At 44.9% G+C, this 22,603-nt stretch overlaps 1 protein-coding gene across 1 annotated transcript in view; it reads right to left on the bottom strand.

The window, feature by feature from the left end:
- Positions 1 to 22,603, bottom strand: part of LOC133491010 (potassium/sodium hyperpolarization-activated cyclic nucleotide-gated channel 1) — an 87,142-nt gene that overhangs the window by 23,042 nt on the left and 41,497 nt on the right. The window contains exons 4-6 of the mRNA XM_061801825.1: positions 9,680 to 9,898; positions 4,955 to 5,101; positions 1,865 to 2,105 (exon numbers count right to left, since the gene is read on the bottom strand). Coding sequence (XP_061657809.1) covers positions 1,865 to 2,105; positions 4,955 to 5,101; positions 9,680 to 9,898 — 607 coding nt within the window. The remainder of the gene's footprint in view (positions 1 to 1,864; positions 2,106 to 4,954; positions 5,102 to 9,679; positions 9,899 to 22,603) is intronic.

A 22,603-nucleotide genomic window follows, 5' to 3' on the forward strand; every position in this document is an offset into this window, starting at 1 on the left:
GACAACCGAATTTCACCCTTTGATTCCCGCCTGCGAGACATGAACCGCGCCAAAGTGGAAGTATTCTTAGAATCCTCCACCTGCCTCTATTGTGGCTGTCGAACTCAACATAAAATATGCAGACACGTCTTAAAATAGGAAACTTTGCCGTCACACTGAGACGACACAGATTTTGTCAGAGTAAACAAGAAGCGGCGGGGTTGCAGCTGACATTTAAAACATTGATGATATCCATACTGAGATGTGGAGGGAATAAAGAGAACAGCAAAGAGGTTTCTGATCATCCACAGAATAAAGTCCAATCCGTTTCTGTCAATGCCAAGAGTGTGCGGCAGGAACATATAGAGTGGGGGCGGCGGAGGGGCTAGAGTTTATGCAACGTGTATCATTGTGCGGGGGTAGTGGTGATGGTCGGGGCGGGGGTGAGTGGGGGCTGAGGAGTGGGCAACCTCTGTGTCCTCAGGGATGCCTGATCCACGCCTTGGCCTCCTCCAGCGACCAGATGAGCACTTACATAACAGCAGCGGGGCTGACGAGCGGCCAGTGCTGCTTAATGAGAATCTGCATTAATTTGACTTCAAGAGGCAAACAACGCGCAGCCCCAGGCGCAAGTCAACGTGCGTCAGTATGTACAAAAACTATATAATGCCTAACCATGAGTGTGGTGAGTAAGGCAGCGCAGAAACAATGTAGAGATGATGTAAACATAGTGAAGGTCGGGGTGCTTCGCTGTCTGTGTGTGCCTTGTTCGGTCACTATTACTGCTGTGCACGTTCTGACCTCTGTGGGGCAGTGTGGTGCACACATTGAGCTACACCTGCACTTGTTGGGACAAAGAAAGTAGAAGACGTCACACTTGAATATTGTTAATATAACTCGTTTTACAGAGTTTGACGAATATATCCCAGAGAGTATTATTATATTGCGCATTTGTCTGTCTTTATTCAACATTTCTGCATGAATAATCATTATTTGAAGAGTGAAAAGTGAAACAAGTTCAATACTAATTTTTGTTAGCGTGTCATTTGTGTTTTTATGCCATTGTGTGTTAGCTTTGAGCTAGCGATTAAAAACAAAGAAAGAAACAAATGTCTCATGTATTCAAACATTCAATAAGATGTCATTCTTTGGTCATACGTCTTTATTTTATAGTGAACATCAACTGGTGTGTCATTAAAATACTTTAAACAACAACATTCCTTTTTACTCCTTGTTACTGCGTTAGCACCTTAGCAATGAGTTGGGACGATCATGTGGGTTCTGCATGCGACCCGGGTGCTGCTGGACTAAAGCGCGAGAGCGCAGCGTGGAATGGATTGATTATATAAGAGTGGCAAAATCTGGGAATTTAGATCCAGTCCCATCTGATACTTTTTTTTTTTTTTACTGACATCGGACCTATTTCCAACAGTATAGCTTCCAAAATAAGCCATTTTGCCAAATAGTCTTACATTTTGAGCCTTTAAAAAGTCACAACCGCTGACCAGTGATGTACTGTAAATAATGATTGATGTACATATATACAGTCACTGAATATTACATGTTCAACATTCACCAAGACCTGGCGACTGACGACATGCACAGCGTGAATGAATCTCCACGAGGTCACTGCAGGAATGTGAAATATAACAATGAACTCCAATCAAGGAGCTGCCTCAAATAACTGACGTAAAATGGTTATTGACTGCATCATCAATGATTGAATGATCCAAAGACAGTCAAGGTCAGAAGATGTCTTTGTGACAAATAATTTCAAATTAGAGCCATGTCATTTCATGGCAGCTCTCGGTTTACTGTAAATTTAAAATCCCTTCAGGATCACGTAACCAGCAGCATGATAGAAAGCCCAAAGACTTGATCTTACCTCCGAAGTAGGAGCCGTCAGTCAGCTTCATCTCCTTGTTGAACTTGGTGATGACGCTGGCAACGCCGTGCTGGATGAAGTACATCTTCTTGCCGACGGTGCCCTCGCGGATGATGTAGTCGTTGGGCTGGAACACCTCAAACTTTAGCTTGCTCAGCATCCCCGTCACAAAGTTCGGGTCGGCATTGGCAAATAGTGGCATCGTAGCCACCAGCTTGCGGCAGTTGAAGTTGACAATTTCCTGGCGGACAAAACAAAAACAGGGACGTGCGACAAATGAGATCCCAAGAGAGATTCCGGCAGGAAGAAAACACTTGGAAAAACACTTGCCACTCCAGCTGCTATTATAAGCCAGCACAAAATGAATTGGACGCATATTGCCGCTTTATCCCTAAAAGCACTAAGTACTGCTGAGAAGAACATTTTTGGCACTGCTGTCAGATCTTGATGAGTTTTGCCCCATCATCTCGGACCCTCTGGCCCAGCTGGAGATTAGGTGTTTGTTTTCCTTTCCCCTCCAACGGGGCACAGATTGAAAGTTGGTTAGCAGGTGCCGTGGGGTTTACTCCCTCATCTCCCTTTTGCCACCCTTGGGGCATAATGGGACATTAAAAGAGAGCTAAGTAACCTCTGGGGCTAACTCTGGAAGGTGCCAGGGGCGATGACCTCACTCGGATAGTAAACAGTTTTCATGCTTCAAGGAGGCCTCTTGGCACTATCTTTGCGTATACAATATTTACCTATTTAAAGATGTGTCACATGCAAGGGAATTGATCCAGCACCATATTAGGTTATATAATGCGCTTGAACACATTAGTCAAAGATTAGTTTGTCACCCAGCTGACGATATGGCTGGCGAAGCTGCTGCGTCGGTTTGTAGTACTCATCCTATCAATGGAATGTTTTCAGGACAGTTAGCGGCTAGCGTTTCCTCAGAAAATCGTAACAGTAAGAGAAAAGCTCAGTGAAATTAGAGCTTCATTTCATTTTGTTACTTGAGGAAAGTTACATATCGGAAAACAATATGGAAAGTTCTGACAATAAAGAAAAAGTAGTGTACAGTAAATTAGTTGTTGTCAGAAGAAGACAAAATTCCATGGAATTGAGTTTCAGCCATTTAACCCACACAGTCGCAGTACGTTGTCAGACTTGAGTACTGAATATGAACAGCTGACAGTTTGAATAGTTTGACCAGCTTCGAAGCAAACCAGTGCCTTGGGAAAGAGGAAATGCAAAATACATACAATAGAAAAAGAATGTATCGTCACATTAACACTGTATTTTTGATACTTATTCATAATATTAAGATCTTTGCGGTTTTGATGCTTCCCAGGTGGTCACACTCTGTGGAGCCAGCAATGTCGGCGGCGGCGCTTTAATCTTGCGATAAAACGCCATGCCAGATTCTCCGCGTCGTCTGCTGAGTGGAGAGGATCCTCGGTCCCACTGTGACCTCCCGACCCCCTCTCCCCATCTACCCCAGGCTTCCTTCCAAATTTGGCTGGGGAGCCAAAGCGCCAACAACGGGCAGGTGGCCGTCAGCAAACGATCCGACACCCTTGGAATGTTACTACGGAAAGTCTAGATTAGATACATTTCACCGGGGCAAGAGAATCCTCACTGCTAAAATTCCCTGCCAGGGATGTTCGAACTGGGCACATCCATAAAATCAAGTGTTTCACAGCGAATTAATGATGTGTATTTTTGTCTTCATTTGCCAGTCTCACGGGCCAGATTTTAATGTGTGACGCTGTCGCCAGGCAGATTTTGCCTACTTTGCATAGTGGACAAAAAAGCCTGTAAGGATTTTCCGCATTGTAGGTAATAACCATAAATCCCCTGTGCGTCCTTCCTCTGCCGTGAGTGTCTGGGATCTGCGGTGTTCGCCCCTCCAAGCGAGCGCGCTTAATGGCTGTGCGTGCGAAACAGTCACGAATGCCACGCTCGCATGCTTTTATGATGCTTCTCACTTATATCTTCAGAGTGTAATTACTCATGTAATTCTGCGGATGTGAGGAGTTGCAAAGTAGGAAACTGATCAATGGCTTCAAATACCAATTTCAATAGGACTGATGCGTGCAGGTATCTGAATATCATTGATTTCTGCCAATATTAAACAAAGGAGAGCGCTGTTGTTAATGTCAAACTTGTAAATGTTGACATACTGTACATTTTCAGTTCCTGTGTGTTCATGCTCACCATGGATTTAAAAAATATATATCAATGGAGAACCAATTCCACAATGCTTTTTTTGGATGGAAAAAAATTAATCGCACAAAATGATTAAGAAAACGAGATTTTCCCTCAGAAATATAAAAACCGGGGGCAAACTTTGCCGCCATGCGTCGCCGGCACGAAACGGTAAAACAGAAATGGAGAGCAATTTTCTGTTAATAATCTGTCATGTCTATGTGGGTCTCGTTTGGGAGGAATGAGACGAACTCTCAAGGACAGATCCACTTTGAAACGACCCCTGGAAATAAGAAAAACGACCCCAAAACGGGCCGACTTAGTGTCTCCTTTCATTTTTTAGGTATGCATTTTTTGTGTTTCATGGTTGTGTTAGTAAAATATCTATGCATCATTGTTTGTGGTAGATTTGTGGTTCATAATATTCAATACAAATTAATAATAAAAAAAAAACATTTTTAGGGCTGAGACGAAATTTTACTCACATATTTTCGCTATTTGTGGCAGAGCTTGGCTCCAATCCCCCACAAATATCAAGGGGTTTATCATATGGGAAATCCCTCAAAATGATTTGGTCTGAGATTAATGATGAAGAAGTAAAGTATTTTCAAGAGCGCTCGGGTTCTCTCACCCCGCTCGTAATTGGGAAGTCAGCGTAATATGGTTTATGTGGTTCAAACTTCGTTGCAATTGGACAAAATCTCTATGATTACTCTGTATTTGAAGGACCTTTGGAAACGATACCTGAAAATGTCAGCTTCAAAGCAAGATGGAAGACTTACTGTTTTTTAACATGTGGATTCTCAGTATGGGTTTTCAGGTCTACTTATGATAGACACGCTTCTCAAATTTCATGTCCCTCAGAATCAATTCTTTCTCCAAAGTAACTTTATTTCTCACCTCTTTGAGTGGATCATTGAGCTCGCTAAGAATGTTGTCCTCGTCGAAGATCTTGCCCTGGTAGCGGTGCTCGTAGTAGTCGTGGATCTTTTGGCGCATGTCTGCCGGAAGCTTGTGGAAGGACATGTATTGCTCCACTTGCTTGTACTGTCAACAAAAACAGATGCACATGAACTTCAGTTGATCCATTGATGGGCGCTAATAAATAATAATAAAAAGTCTGTGTTGATTTGACTGGAAAAAGATGCTTGCAATCTTACAGCATTTTAAGGGCTTCGTCCTGTGTATGTGGGAGGGAGGGGTCATAAGAAGGGAAATCATGTGGCGGTGTGGAGGAGTTGAAAAAACCGAGTAGCCGCCCCCGGGGTGCCGTCAATCCAAGGTTGCACTTGCCATTATTTCAAGCTGGCATCAAGCTCAATGCTGATGGGCAGCCATGCCATGATCTAAATGGGAAGTAGTGAGCTACATGCAACATCCCATTGACATATTCAGGTTACATTGCTTGCTCTTCATATCGATGGTAAAAACAACGACAAAAAATGGGACTTTGAAAGAGATTTTGAAAGTCTTGGTTTCTTTGCTCATTGGCCATTGAGAGTGTGGTGCTTCAACTTAATGACTTTCAATTCAGGCCGTTTGGAATGTAGGGGTTCACAAAAGACAATGTCTTTGAACTATGGCCTCATAAATGGCTTTCAATTCTGGCCACAGGCCATTGGTCGTGCAGTGGCTCACAAAACGGACTTTCAATTCAGGCCATTGTTTAAGTAGAGGTTCATATAATTGTCTTTGAATGAAGGTCAAGCTTAAACAAACAAACAAAAAAAAACCACCACCACAACATAACACACACACAAAAAAATGAAAAAATAAAAGGCATTAGCAAATCTGACACAAGCATGGCCCGTTACTTGAAAGTGGTGCAGGATAAAAAGACTCACGAGCTGTCCCTCAGCGATTCCTCTCTCCCGGCTGCAGACATTTGATAAGCGCTCTGTACATTGTTTATCGGATGGGGAGGGGGCGAATTTATTTGGCGCATGTGGCACAGGTTGGAATGTGGCTTGGGATGTCCATTTGAACTCGAATGGCCAAGGTGGGGCAACACAATCATCCGAGAAGAGATGCTGGGCATGACCCCATCACCGAGATACTGGTGGATACATCCATGCATTTTCTGTTCTGTTTTATCCTAATAAGATCGCGGGCGTCATGGAGCCGAAGGGCATTTGCAGATACAATCAGACTTTTGGGCAATTTAAAGTCTCCAATTACCCGACCATGCATGTTTTTGGAATGTGGGAGGAAAACAGGAGTACCCAGAGAAAACCCACACAGGCATGGGAAGAACATGAAAACTCCACATAGGCAGGGCCAGGATTTGAATCGCAGTCCTCAGAACTGTGAGGGAGATGTGCTAACCAGTGGTTATCCTCCATAACAAAGACATTCATGCAAAAACGATGAATTACTAAGGTATATGAAATATTCTACTGCTTTTGGAGGAAGAGATTCCATTTAAGGGGTCACAGTTATTTTGATGTATCTACTTGGAGAAACCCATAAAATTTTGGCCCATACAAGCTTATTGGTGGATCCGTTAAGATGAAACTTATCAGGCAGAGAAGTAGGTTTGAGTAGCAGGATAAAAAAAAAAATAAAAAATCGAGGAGTTAATTTTCTAAATATTAAAGTTATTCTGTTTTACTCTAATTTAAATTTAAAAAAAAAAAGGTTTTCGGCAGGTGATTTCACACAAAAATGTTCCCCAAAAAGTCAACTTTTTTTAGACTCCAAAAACAATTTCTCTCTCTTTATGTGATTTTAAAAATCAATTTAAAAAGACAAATTATGCAAATGATTACAAATGCTATATCAATTTAATTTTCACACTTTACGCTCACATTTTGGCAGTGAATCTCACAAAATTTGGGCCATATCGTGATCAATGATGACAAGTATTTAGCTCCACCTAATAGGTGTCTGAATATAAGCCTCATGTTAATCCCCAAATTTCACACATTGAAAAAGAACTCTGACTATTACAAGTGAGTGAATATTGAGCACATTTTTATCCATTTCTGCAGGTAGACAGAATGACACCCCAGTGATACGCGCTGCTACATTATCAATGTAAATCGAGGTCTTCGCGGCCCCTCTAAAAGTGTCAGTTCAAACCCCAGAAAGAGACATCAGGAGGATAAAATTGAAAAGTGGAAAAAGGAGATTTGCTGTTGAGCAGATGTACATCCACGCTCGGCGAAAAGCACGTCATTGTCACTAATTCAGTGACTTTCAATGCTTGCTTTGGGCGATCCGCTTTCATTAACACTCACTAGAATGCACCATGCCACTGATGGGCCAACCAATGCGCAATTTATTCTATGGGAGTACAGGGTAAGGGCCCCACAAAAATAAAGCCGTTTCCCATATTCATATTGATGATCACTTATGGTGAGATTTGTTAAATATATGTTCCACAAATTGTCAGTTAAGCCACCTTCCCAAGTAATGACAATAAAGTCAATTTGGACATTACTGTTTTATTGAAATAACTATTTCTAAACATTGTTTTGAAAATCCACCAATTTTCCAGATTGCTTATCCTCACTTGGGGCGTGGTTGCCAGCCAATGGCAGGACACATAGCGTATAAACAAAGAACCATTCGCACTCAAATTCATGCCTAGAGTCAATTTTGGTCCTCAGAACTGTGAGGCAGATGTGCTGATTAGTCATTCACTGTGCCGTCTGATATAAAAGTGTTTATTGAATGTAATAATAACATAATAATAACAATAAAATTAAATTATCGTATTATTGTCGTATTATTATCAGGAGAGATTGCAGTGATTGCATTATTCTGCTGTACTGTTTGTGAGGTAAATGTACACTTGTTGGGCCATCTATTAAAGGGCCAAGTCTTTCCTTTTTTTTTATCATCATTAAATCATAATCTCCAATCCATACACGACTACAGTATAATCCCTGCACGACAGCGCTACATACGTATATTGAACAACGTAGCTTTTAAAGGAGTTGCCGGGGTTATCTGATTTTTGCGTGAGAGCTCAAAGGACATCCGGAACATCCCCGTGTTCCGGGAATTGCCAGATGGCAGCCTGACTGGGAACGCGGGATAATAACCATTCATACATGATAAGAAGGGGGAAAAAAACCATAGATAGGAAGTAACTATGAGTGAAGTGGACGAGAAGAAGAACGTTTGTGTACTGGAATCTTTCCCTCTCCGTTGTGGGTGATTACAGGGTCTAAATTATCAATATTGTGATCAACAATAGTGACCCAAAATGATACTACACGTAATGTAATTGTTATTAATAACACAATTAATTTTGAATTGTATTTTTTTCTGAAAATGCATTGGACAACTGAGCAAAATTTTGCCTGGAGACCTATTTTCAGACCGTGTTGTTTAAATCTGTGGGGACATAATCAGGAGGAGATTTGATCCAGAGTGGGTCCTGGATTCACCTCACCCAAACCCACCAAATCGCTTCCGTGTGGGGCTATTTAAAAGACCACGTCAAGGAGAACAAGTCCCAGACAATCAGGGGCTTGAAGACAGAAATTGCAGCCAAGATTCCAAGGGAAGACCATGTCGGTGTTATTGGCAATTTCACAAGCCACATTCAGAACTGTCTTAGGTCCCGAGGTGGACATTTGGAGGACATTTTACAAGGTGATAACATCTCAACCACATGTGGATTAAAGACCCCACATTTTCAGGACCGAGTTGTTATCAAATCAAAGCCATTGCAGATCACAGACTGTACTCAAAGATAAACAAAATGATTTATTTACTTGAAACATGCAGTTACTTCTTCTTATGTACTTGAATAGTCTTCATTTTTCCCTTCAGCGTTACTTGAAACGTTGGATCTGAGATGCCTTTGCTGCTTTCAAATTGTTTGTCAGCCTTTTTTGATTTAAATCAAAATACCATTTGTACTTCATGAAATGTAGACCTGACGTGTTTGTGCCTGTTAATTTATTTATTTTTTTTAAACGTACTTTCTTTTTTTAATGTAAGCTCAATATATTTATTTATTCACGTGGACAAGCTTGTTCTAAATAAAGAAGATTTTACATGTTGCATGATTCTCATAAGGAATAGTTCGTATAAATAGAAATTTCTCTTGTTCTTTGTTGTTGTTGCTTTGTTGTTTTTGTTAGGTATGTCGTACGAGCGCAGCACCGACTGCCGGAGAAAAATTCCTTGTATGTTTTTACACACTTGGCTAATAAAGCTGACTCTGATTCTGATTATTCATGGAAAGCCAAACATTGTATTTGGTATACCACAAATGTGAAAAGAAAAATTAAGGTCCCACCGGATTGGCTTTGTGGCAGGGTAGCAGGGCAGTGACCATTTCAGCGGTTGTGTGTTCAAATCTGGGGTCTGACCTTCCTGTGGGGGGGTTGGCATATTGCAGTAGGCTAATTTTCCAACGTGTGGATGTGAATGCTTGGTTGTTTTTACAGTATGTGCCCTGCGATTGGCTGTTGACCTGCTCGTCCAAAATTAGCAAGGATAGGCTCCAGAACACTCGTGGTCCTACAGAGAATGATGGCGTGATGGAAGGATGGGTCGGCAATGCAAGTTAATACTTGTACTTTTGCTCTGAGAAATCCTTTGCCACCGGACCCTTCCCAAATTTTGATCAAAGATGCCTCCTGTAAGGGGCGATTTCCCCCTTACCTTCTCTTGGTACTGCCGTCGTGAAGAGTCCAACGACTGGATGAGTGCCGTGGCGTGTCCCACGAACATGGCGTAGCATGTGGCGCCCACAATCATGCTCAGCATTGTGATCCACAGGTCCGACATGCTCACTGGCGCCCGGGCGCCGTAGCCAATGCACAGCATGTGACTCATGGCTTTGAAGAGGGCGTATGAGTACTGCTTGCCCCAGGACACATTCTGTCAAGACAGAGAGATGGAGAGAGAGAGAGCGAGAGAGAAAGAGAGAGAGATGGATGGGAAGTTACTGCGAGGCTCGTCTTCTCTTTGATGGATCACTGAATTTCCACGCATGAACCATACTCGCCATACGCCTCACAGCTTCACCATGCCCCTTACTACTGCTTCTTCTCCTGTTTCTTTCTACCTGCTCTCATTCTTTTCCCAATTGCCAAGGGGTGAAAAACAGTTCATGTCGGCAGTTCTAAAAAAACAGTTCATGTCGGCAGTTGTACACTAGAACAACTTGCATTATTCACACATCTAAGGTATCTTATGTTTCCTTAGAGAAATAGGAGAGAGCCTTCTCTTGCTTTTTCCCCCTCTCTTGCACAGTCATTCCAAAAATGGATGACAGACATAAAAGGGACACATTTTGCCAAACCAACGTTTTCTATTATTTGGGATGTATTACTGGCCCTATGACGTATCAGTAAATATTAGTCATACCAATTAAACTCGGTCACAAATTTTACTGTGAAGAGGCCTGAAATCATCCACTCATCCATCCATTTGCTGAGCCGCTTATCCTCACAAGGGTTGCGGGAGTGCCGTATCTTATTCCAGCAATCTTCAGGCAGGAGGTGAGGTACACCCTGAACTGGTTGTCAGCCAATTGCACGGCGCATAGAAACAAACAACAGTTCACACTCACAATCACACGTAGGGGCAATTTAGAATCTCCAATTAATCCATGTTTTTGGGATGTGGGAGAAAACTGGAGTGCCCGGAGAAAACCCACACAGGCACGGGGAGACACATGGACACATGGAAACTGCACAGAAGCGGGGCTGGGATTGGAGCCCCAGTCCTCAGAAATATGCGGCAGACGCTCTAACCAGTCGTTGCACCATGGCGCTGCTCTCACGAGGATAAGCAGCTCAGAAAATGAATGAATGAATATTAGCTTTTCTGAGCAAGGTCAGTTCAGCAAGCCCCAAAGGATGAACTCAATTGGATAACTAACTTGGATAGAAGTGACCTTAATAAGGTCTTGAAAAGGCTTTTATTTGGCTTCCTTAAACCCGTAAGATGCACTGGATGGTGATATTGCAGTCCCTGGACGCATCATCGTACTGCTCAGACAGTCATGAATCATATCAGCTCAAGTTAGTGCGCACTTGCACATTGAGGATTTAGTCACGGGTCACCTCGTTCTTACGAATGACAGCGTGGCGTTTTAACAGGATGACATTTGATCTCTCTCCAGTGCCACCAATAGCACGATTATAGTCACCCGTCCGCTGTGTTTTTTCGCAGTGGTCTGTCTCATTTTTTATGCCCCGCAGTGGTCTGTCTCATTTTTTATGGCCTTGTTGACTTGCCATTAATCAGACTAAAGCTGAGCAAACACAGTGCACGACGAGACGCACCGCGCAACCCACATGGAGAGATAACAGGCCAAATAATAGGAAATGGCAGTCGTGGGAATAAGCGATGTTGATGATAGGTGAGCTACATATAACATAGTAGTTATGGTGGGGAACCTCGACATGCTAAATTTCCTCAAATAGAGGTCGAACCCCAATTATCATCCCCCCAAATAAACACATTCATCACATTTGGAAAATAGAATACATCGTAAGTGTAATCACCCAAATTCTGATTTGGCTATTTTTCACACAGAGATTGAAGCGCTAACTGCTGAGTTGAGTTGAGCGTTGTTGGTAACCAAAAGAGCAGTGCCTAAGCAGTCTGTTCAGCTGACATCCTTTAATATTTTTATATTAAATATTACAGGGCCAAACCTCGAAAACAGGTGAGCAGACATCCTGTGTCTGCAGCGATAAGAATGACAACTATAATAAGTACGGGCAGATGACGTTAAAAAAAAATGTTTTCTTTATTGCTGCCATCTTTGCATCCATCCATCCATCCATTTTCTTTGCCACTTATCCTCACAAGGGTCGCGGGGAGTGCTGGTGCCTATCCCAGCTATCAACGGGCGGGAGGCGGGGTACACCCTGAACTGGTTGCCAGCCGATCGCAGGGCACATGAAGACAGACAACAGTCACACTCACAATCACACCTAGGGGCAAATTAGAGTGTCCAATTAATGTTGCATGTTTCTGGGATGTGCGAGGAAACCGGAGTGACCAGAGAAAACCCACGCAGGCATGGGGAGAACATGCAAACTCCACACAGGCGGGTCCAAAATCGAACCCGGGATCTCAGAACTGTGAGGCCAACGCTTTACCAGCTGATCCACCATGCCGCCCAGTTAAATACATACAGAATTGATTTGTACACACAGTCTATGATATAATACGATATACGTAAAGACAAAAGCAGCCTAATCCTTGGATATGGTCATCTTTGTTCACAGTTGAAGACATTTGACTTACATAAAACAAAAAGTTTACATAAGTTTTCCTTTCTTTGGTTAAATGGATATTGTCATTTACTATACATGATTTTGTTTCACTATACGGTATTAATCATCAGTGTATTATGATACTGTCTGTATCACTGGAAAGTATCGGAAGAATATTGTGTCATAATCAACTCTGCGTTTCCCACCCTGTGCTGTCATGTCCAAAGTAGAATTGTTAATATTCATGTTATTATTGTTTTGGATGCCGTTTAATCTAACTCAGAATTTTGCAAGTGACTATAGTCAACAGCTAATCATCATCATTCATCATTTTTCATTGACACACTCATTAGTTGTTTCTAATGGAGACAGATAAGAACATTTCTTATTAGTTTGTCACCCTGGATTCTTTGCCCAACTTTTTTTCTTTGCTGTTGTTTCCATCCAAAGTCACTCCAATCATATTTTTCCCTCTATGTCATAAAGCAAAAACACTGAATATTACATTTGGCACAGAGGCGTGAACACGAAAGGCAGCCAACCGTGATGCTGGAACAAATGGCAACTGCTCGATCGTCCTTCGCACGCATTAGCTGAATGTTTGTGTCCACCAAATTTGCATGGTTGGAGAAGGATGAGAAGATTAAAGACTCTTTTTGTTGTGGCCCTCTGAGCTGACTCACTGCACCATTTCACCTCATCATGCAGATTGAGAAAAGCTGCGTCGGCACCGTGTTGTGCAACGTGATCGCTTTCGTCGTACATTTGTGTCGTTTGCACTGCAGGTCATATTTGTGTGCCTGGGAATTGCACTGTGTGGAATTGTTGTCATCTGTTTCAATGTCCATGTACAAAGGTTACTATTTTGGTGTAGAGTTTCAAAGAAGATTCAAAGACAAGTAATGCTAATAAATAGAGAGTGCAAATGTAAATCCAGAAGAGCTGAGACGGAACTTAAGAATGACAAGTGTCTAGTGCTTAAAATTAAATCATGCTTTGTACAGAATTGATATATTATTTCTAATGAGAATTATTCAAATGCTGGCACGCTAAAAGTGGATATGTTTGTGGTGTTTACATAATTCACCCGCGAGACCTCGAGTTGGGGTGAGGGGTTCCGCACGGACTGTTTTTGTTGTTGCGCTTCCGGAGTAAAGGTTAACAGAGTTCCCGCCGTTATGCGAGTAGTGTTTTGATATCGAACAATAAAGCAAGTTCTGTTCCTGTGTCCGACACTCCGCCACCGACTCCTTTTCTCCGGCGCTACACTGGTGACCCCGACGTCAGTCCCGGCGTTTTCGAGACTGAAACGAACATGGCAACCGCCATCCTCAAATTGCCGGAGTCTTGGGAGACGTCCGCGGCAGCGTGGTTCGCACAGACGGAGGCTCAGTTCGCCCTCCGCGGGATCTCAGATGATTCCACGCGTTACTACCACGTTGTCTCAGCACTCGGGAGCTCAACGGCGGCCAGAGCAGTGAACTTCATCACCTCTCCCCCGGCCCGAGATAAGTATGCTGGGATCAAGGCTCACCTTCTCAAGGTTTTTGAGCTTTCACGGCCGGAGCGTGCCCGACGTCTGTTGGCTATTAATGGACTGGGGGACAGCAAACCTTCCGAACTCATGGAAATGATGCTAAACCTGTTGGGCACGGAAGAGCCCAATTTCATTTTCATGGAACTGTTTCTCAGGCATATGCCACCGCATGTTCACACGGCGCTCGTGAACAGTACTGTCACTGAGCCCCGGGCCCTGGCCGAGGAGGCCGACCATTTCTTCCTGGCAACCCAGCGCTTCTCCCCTGAGACGCTGGCCGCGACGCGCAGTTACTCGCCTCCGGGCGCAGGGGCGGCATCCAGCAGGGGCCCCATCGCCACCGACGGCCGTGCTGGCACAGGCTTGTGCTACTTCCATGCCCGTTTCGGTGCGAAAGCGAAGAGGTGCCGCGCCCCTTGCAACAATGACGCGTCGGGAAACACCAACGCCCACGCTTCGCAGCGGCCGTGAGCGTGGGCGCGAAGAGCCGGCTGCTGTTCGTCAAGGACAACCTTTCCGGGCGCAAATTCCTTTGCGACACCGGTGCCCAGAGGAGCGTCCTGACGGCCACTGCGGAGGACGCCGCTGACGGGACTCATGGGCCACCCATACTGTCCGCTAATGGCTCCCCTATCCGCTCTTATGGCATGAGGACTGTGGACTTGTGTTTCGGGAGTCAGCGCTTCACATGGGACTTTGTCACTGCGGATGTCTCATTCCCTCTCCTCGGTGCAGATTTTTTTTGTGCCCACGGGCTGCTGATGGATGTTAAGAGGGGCCGTCTGGTGGATGCACTGACTTTTTCCACGGTCGCCTGCGTCCGCAATGAGGCGACTTATGGCGGTCTCTCCAGTTCGCTCTCGGACGGCACCAAGTACCAACTCCTCCTTGGTGAGTTCCCTGGCTTGACACGGCCCACTTTCTCCTCTGCCACGACTAAACATGGGGTCGAGCACCACATTGAGACCAAGGGCCCCCCGATTCACGCGAGGGCCCGACGGCTTGACCCTGAGAAGCTAGCAGTCGCTAAGTCCGAGTTTGCCAACATGGAGCGTCTGGGCATCGTTCGCCGCTCGGATAGCCCGTGGGCCTCGCCACTACACATCGTCCCTAAACCGAGTGGCGGGTGGCGACCGTGTGGTGACTACCGCCGCCTTAACGACGCCACTACGCCCGATCGCTACCCTGTTCCACACATTCAGGACTTCTCAGCCCACCTGGCGGGCAAAATCCTGTTCTCCAAGGTCGACCTGGTGCGCGGGTATCACCAGGTTCCCGTGCACCCCTCAGACGTTCCCAAGACAGCTATAATCACTCCGTTTGGACTGTTCGAGTTTCTGAGGATGCCGTTTGGTCTTAAAAACGCGGCACAATCTTTCCAGCATTTAATGGATTCTGTGCTCAGGGACTTGCCATTTGTGTTCGTCTGTTTGGATGACATCCTCGTCGCCAGCTCCTCGGAGGATGAACATCTGATGCACCTCCGCGACCTCTTCGCAAGACTTGAGCAGCATGGCATGATCATCAACCCGGCGAAGTGTGTTTTCGGGGTGCCCTCTATCCCGTTCCTCGGGCACCTCATAGACAAGAACGACGCCGCCCCCCTTCCGGAAAAGGTGGAGGCCGTCTCCGCTTTTCACCGACCTCGCTCGGCTCGGGGCCTCCGGGAGTTCCTGGGGATGGTGACTTTCTACCACCGGTTCATCCGCCGGGCGGCCCACATCATGCGCCCGCTCTATGAGGCTCTTAAAGACAAGGCCCCCAACCGGGACGTTCAATGGACGGCCGAGAGGATGGAAGCCTTCGAGGCTATGAAGGCCGCGCTGAGTCGTGCCGCTATGCTGGCCCACCCGACCCACGGGGCCCGTCGCTCTCACTACCGATGCATTGAACTACGCTGTTGGAGCCGTATTCGAACAGTGGGTCGGCGGCGCCTGGCAAGCGCTTACCTTTTTCAGCCGTCAGCTGGTCCCCAGGGAGCGCAAATACAGCACGTTCGATAGAGAGCTCCTCGTCCTCTGGCTGGCGATCCGCCACTTCCGCTGCCTATTGGAAGGCCGTGACTTCACGACATATGTGGACCATAAACCCCTCACTTTCGCCATGTCCAAGGTGGCCGAGCCGTGGTCCGCCCGCCAGCAACGCCAACTGTCGTTCATCTCTGAGTAAACTACGGACATCCAACACATCGCCGGCAAATCCAATGTGGTCGCGGACTGCCTCTCCAGGGCGGTCGTCGGCACTGTGCATCTGGGTCTCGACTACTCCCGCTTGAGCGCAGACCATGCCTCGGACCACGGGGTGCAGGCCCTCAAGACTTCTGACACGGGTTTGCGCCTGGAGGAAGTCGCGGTTGGTGACTCGGGCGTCAGGTTGCTGTCCGACCTCTCGGCTGACCAGCCTCGGCCGCTGGTCCCTGCAAACTGGCGAAGAGCTGTTTTCGAGGCGATCCACAACCTCTCCCACCCCGGAAGGAAACTGTCCGTGAGGCTGGTGGCCCAGAAGTTCGTGTGGCGCGGTCTCAAGAAAGATGTGCAGGCCTGGCTCGACTTGTGCGTGGCCTGTCAGCGTGCTAAGGTGCATCGCCACACAAAAGCCCCCTTGGAGCCCTTCGCTGTCCCCGAGAGGAGGTTTGACAACATCAACGTCGACTTGGTAGGTCCACTTCCTCCCTCGCACGGATTCACCTACTTGCTCACCATGGTGGATAGGACGACCCGCTGGCCCGAAGCCGTTCCCCTCTCCTCGACAACGTCGTCAGACGTGGCCCGGGCGTTCATCGGCACGTGGGTTGCACGCTTCGGGACACCGTGCGACCTTTCCTCAGATCGTGGCCCTCAGTTTACCTTTGAACTCTGGAACACAGTCGCTGAGAGTTTGGGGGTCAAGCTGCACCGCACTACCGCCTATCACCCCCAGGCGAACGGTCTTTGCGAGCGATTCCACCGCTCCATGAAAGCAGCCCTGCGTGCTGGCTTGACGGACGGCAACTGGTTGGATAAGCTCCCGTGGGTCATGCTCTGCCTCAGGTGCGCCCCCAAGGAGGACCTGTTGTCCTCATCCGCCGAACTCGTCTACAGCCAGCCACTGCGGGTCCCTGGCGAATTCATCCCGGACGCCACAGCGCCCTGGTCCGCAGCCAGGCAACGGTCCTCCCTGCTGGGGGCCGCAAAAGGGTTCGCGTCGGTTCCCACGTCGCAACATGGCACCCCAGCTGCCCGGCTGCCCCGTCACCTGCGCTCTGCGGATTTTGTGTTTGTTCGTCATGACGCCCACCGTGGACCTCTCCGCCCCCCATACGACGGACTGTTCAGGGTCCTGGAGCATGGGGATAAGAGCCTGCTCGTGGACATTGGCGGCAAACCCGAAACTGTTTCCGTGGACAGGGTCAAACCCGCGCACCTGGACATTGCCCAGCCTTTGGGGTTCACCCTCCCCCCGCTCCGGGGTCGTCCCCCTTTGCCCTGTGCCCCTGCGCCTGCCGGGGTGCCCTTGACCCCGCCTGAGCCCTTGTCCAGTGACTCAATGGACAGTGCGGCCCCGCCCCCTCGGCCCCTACAGTGCACACCCGCCGGGGTCGGGTCATCATCCCTCCACAGCACAAGGATTTTGACTATGGGTGAATTCTGGGGGGGCTTGTTTGGTGTTTACATAATTCACCCGCGGGACCTCGAGTTGGGGTGCGGGGTTCCGCACGGACTGTTTTTGTTGTTGCGCTTCCGGAGTAAAGGTTAACAGAGTTCCCGCCGTTATGCGAGTAGTGTTTTGATGTCGAACAATAAAGCAAGTTCTGTTCCTGTGTCCGACACTCCGCCTCCGACTCCTTTTCTCCGGCGCTACATGTTAATATTTAGCAAAATAGTAACTAGAGAATGATTCACTTGGTTGTGAAATGTAGAAAGAGGTGAACGAAAAACTTAAATGAAGGATTTGCATCTTTTGTGACTCGTGTCGTGTGTTTCACTCCCATCTGTTTATGTTGCTTGACTAAAAACAAATGAATATAGACTGCTACATTAGATTAGCAAGGCAGTAAATGGAATGATTTCTTGTGCTTATTTTACCAAATTTATGTGAAAAAGCATGTCGAGTTGGATCTTTTTGTGGCTGGTGTCATACATTTGGGTCAATCAATTTGTGATGTTTGACAAGAAGGGGAGAACTGAGTGAGGTTGTATTAGCCTTAGCCATTAGCCTTTCAGGCTGGCAGCTCGCCAGAAATACAGATGGCTATGTTAGCTTTTCAGGTTAACCTTTAGCTCACCAAGCATATTTTGGTCATACTCTTAACAAATAAAAAGAAAAAGGGTCCAGTACTGGGAGGTTATTGCATTTTCACGAAATGGCAAAATGAATTTGTTATGAGGCAGTAATTATTTGTAATTTCTTAAAGGTGAACCTGAAACTGTTTTCATGTTGAAATGTGGACTTTTAAAGGCTTCAATATTGTTGCACATGCTGAGCCTTTTCTGGCAGTGTTGCCGCCTTACACGGGCCAGAAAAACAAATGCAGTTATTATTTTTCACAGCAGTGCTCCCAACTAACCTGATTTGTATTCCTTTTTTTCTCCTCTCAGAGTGACTCACTGCGAGACCTGCTTCATAAGGAGGCCAATCGCAGACTTTTGTAACTATTGATTTTGTTTCACCGGTCAAACGGCATATTTTCCATTTGTGAAGAATTTCAGAGATTGAAAGAATTGGTCATCACGTAACACTTGGGTGGCGGAGTGACTCACTGGTGTATTAAGACTTCTTCTCCACAGGAAAAAAAAAAATATCTTCCTCCATAAGTGGGGCGCCTAACAAATGATCAGCGATTATTCAAGCGTCTTGTTGTAATGAAACTCCACATGCATGCAGCCAAATAAGCAATGTGGTTGAATATTCATCCGCCAGCTCGGCCTTGGTTCCAAAAAAGTGGAACACTGACTTCATTATCACACCAAAATTTTATCCCCAATCACAGTCAAAATGTTGCATTCATCCGTATGAACCAGCAAAACACGCGACTTCCATTCAAAACCTCCCTATGAAATCAACGATATTTAGAAAAAAAGGTTGTTTTAAAAGACAATTAGCATTTGAGTAGATTCTGACATGGTTTCTTCACAATGTGTGCATCCATGTATATGTTCTGGTGAGCTATGATACTCAGCCTTGGTTCTTGATGTATCTTCATAAATACCCCTTTTCGTTTTGTTCCGAACTTCACAAAAGTGATATGCTACAGATAATTTTGTTTGATATTCAGAATGTTTCTTCCACATAAAAATTGCCAAATTATGGACCGCTTGTTACTGGAATTGTGGTATCATGCTGTTACACCTAAAACTTTCAAAGAAGAACAAAAACCCTGTGAATAGAAGACAGAAGAGAAATGAACTGCAAACTGCAATCATGTGTGATTTTGTGGGTTTTCAGACAGCTAAATATCTTTTCTTTTGCAACCACCACATTGTATCGTCACACCTCAATCATCTCAGCTCCTCTAGTAATGACCGGTCTTCACTTGGACATCTAATCCAAAGTGGCCATCAATTGGCCAGACTAGGACACACTTAACTACAAGAAACGCTTGAAAAAAGGAGACTTTTTACTTCTGCCTCTTTCTGCGAGATGTGCTCAATTAATATTGAACTGGTCCAATTTTATCTATTCACGAATTTCCCATTTTTTTTAATCTACACACAATGTCTCTCATAACCTGATCATATAGCACTCTAAAATCTAATAATCTGTTGCATGCATGCCCAAAACAGAAAAGTGATGGTTAATATGTATCTGTCCAATTACATAATCAAATGGAAAAAAACATGCTGTTCTTGCTGAGAGTACACAGAAGGCAGAGCGGACTTTGAACCCATGAGGGTGGAAGTAAACGCCTCTGTGGTACCAGACGCTGATGTTAACTATCTTTTGGAATGTTGCGTGAGTCTCTGCCAATGTCTCAACTTCTGAAATTATTTGGACGATAATCTTCCGCGTTGAGGATGACTTTCTGCCGAGCGAGGTTTGCTTTTCGCTCGTGGCGTCCACAACATTCTTTGATTAGCAAGAAAGGTTACTTGACACGCAAAAGAGAAATAACAATTGTTCCACTAACTTGGAACACAGATATTGAGCTCCTTATCCAACACGTTTGACATCTTTACAACTCTGGTGGAAACAACTCCTTTTCGTAAATGCACTTGGATGTATAAAACACCCAACCAAACTGGAACTGGATAACGAGGGCCCATCAATGATTTCTTTTGGCAATGAAAACCAAAATCTGTGATCTGACAGTGACACAATTTAAGAAAAGGATTCACAAACTTCCAAAATAGCTTATGAATTTAATTTCTGCCCCCACGTTTTTAGGGTTGAACTCTTCCAATGACACTACGTGCTCCTTGAAAAATTTGAAAAAGTTTCAAACATCAAATTTTCTATGTTTCAGTAGTTTTTTCATTCTAGTTGGCAGTAATCTTTGAATTGAAAATCCTTTTTGAATTTTAGAATTTTGGTTCTGCCCCTACATTTTGAGGATTGAGCTCCCTCTACGGTGTTGGAAAGTATTCAAAATTTTGTCTGTTTTGCCAACGTTAAAATGGCCAAGTTCAATATGGATTGGTACATCCAGATAAAAGTCATTGAATTTCCAAAACTTCTATTGACAATAGACTATTGAAAGAGCTGATGACGTAAGCCTCTACCGCGACATCTTAGAGTAGAGTTTTCCAACCCGTAGGGAAGTGTCTAAATTAAGATCAGGGAATAATTCAATTTCTACAACCACATTGTTGGGGTACTCCTTCTCTGACATTGGGAAGTATCTGAGAAAGGGTTTTGGCTCTTCCATTAGTTTTGAAAATAATCCAGCCCTTTTCGTATTGGCACACCCTGATCAACCTGATGCTTCTTTCGAGAATGATTTGTGGACAGGGAAAATTGCTAATTAATGATATTTCTATCCCCACATTTCTAGGCATGCTTTTTCCTAAAGTACCCTTTGCAACATTCAACAGGGTGTACAAGCTGTGATTTTTGCTTGCTTGCTTGGTTGTTTCTTTAGTTAGGAAAACTGGCTATCTCTGAAACTAACTTTTAATTGAAAAGTCACAGAGGACTCCTCCTTCTCTGATGTTGGGAAGTGTCTGTTTAAAAAAAAAAACAAAAAAAAAAACAGACAACAATATCTCCCTGTCTTGATCATGTTGAACATAATGCCATTGAAAGGTCTTACAAAGTTTGGGAAAAAGAGAACACAAGCGTCCTGAACTGTACACAGTCATGGCGACAGGCCCCATCGCTCTCTCGCCTGACAGCTACTGTATATTATCTTAGATGCTGATTAAGTCAATGTGGCCACTTGGGAGTAAGAAGCTACACTAAGGCCATTAGTCAAGCTGATAACGCCCCTAAAGGCCCACTTACCACTATTGCCAGTCCTTGCTGACCAGGACTCACCTTAGTCCTGGACACCATGTGTATACACTAATAAGTAACGGCTACGGGCCCTACCTTAGTATAGCCAATCCGTAACTAAAGTTTAAGAACAAGGGCTCACTGTATGCTATACCCAGACAAGATCATGACGATATGGTGACAATTTTAATACGATATATCGTGACAATGGAACTATTGTGATATCCACCTTAAGAGTCAATCAATAAAACAAATGAAAACGTATTTACACAAATGAACTCCTGTTTCTATGCCAGTGTTTGGAGGACTTTTGCCAGAACACGCATCAACTTCCCATAGGTGTCAAATTGTTTCTTCTTCTTTATTCAGCAAATAAGTGAAGTCCAAATCAATCGAAAACGTTCGCTACCCCTGATCCAGTCCCTGCGGTTTAGGTGATTGTGCTTGTGGCTAGGCAGATGCACAAACAAGCCCAGGCAAATATTCTGACATCCAAAAATAGGTTTATCATACGAGCATCACATTCTCATTCCATGTGGGGTTCTATCTATAGATGTGCTATCACTGCTGTCCGAACATGTCGAAAGATATATTTTTTTTCTTAACTGTGAGACATCTTTTAAATTAGGGGACCTGTAATGTTCCTAGACTAGAGACTTTTTTTCCACTTGTTCCTACAAAAAAGTGGGAAAAAAATATCATATGGGAAAAAAGTAATAATATTACAAGAAAAAAAACGCACAATTGCAGAAGAAGAACTTTGAAATGCTTCGGGGGACAGTAGTTATGTTATGTGAAGAATTTTACAATGAAAAAAAATATTGAGATATTAAGAGATCAGTCTTGACATTTCCACCCACAAAAACATGACTACTTATGAAAGTGTAATTTTATTCACAATAAGTTGTCATATTGTGAGGATGAATTCACAATCCTACAACAAAAAGTCCAATATTAAAGGGGAAAAATAATTTCACAAGAATATAGTTGTCACTGGCGGCACAGTGGCGCAGCTGTAGAGCGTTGGCCTCACAGTTCTGATGACCGGGGTTCAAATCCCGGCCCCGCTTGCGTGGTGTTTGCATGTTCTCCCCGTGCGTGGTTTTTCTCTGGGCACACCGGTTTCCTCCCACATCCCAAAAACATGCAAGATTAATTGGACACTCTAAATATTCCCTAGGTGTGATTGTGAGTGTGACTCTTGTCTGTCTCCATGTGCCCTGCAATTGGCTGCCAACCAGTTCAGGGTGTTCCTGCCGACTGCTTGATGGGAGCTGGGATAGGCTCAGCACTTCGGCAACCCTCGTGAGGATAAGTGGACCCAGAAAATGGATGGATGAATTGATATAATATGCGCCTAACTTGTTTCTCTGTTTTTCCTCTGGTTTTAAATACTTTTTAAAA

The sequence above is a fragment of the Syngnathoides biaculeatus genome, chromosome 17 (genome assembly GCF_019802595.1).
Source record: "Syngnathoides biaculeatus isolate LvHL_M chromosome 17, ASM1980259v1, whole genome shotgun sequence".
Classification (NCBI taxonomy): Eukaryota; Metazoa; Chordata; class Actinopteri; order Syngnathiformes; family Syngnathidae; genus Syngnathoides; species Syngnathoides biaculeatus.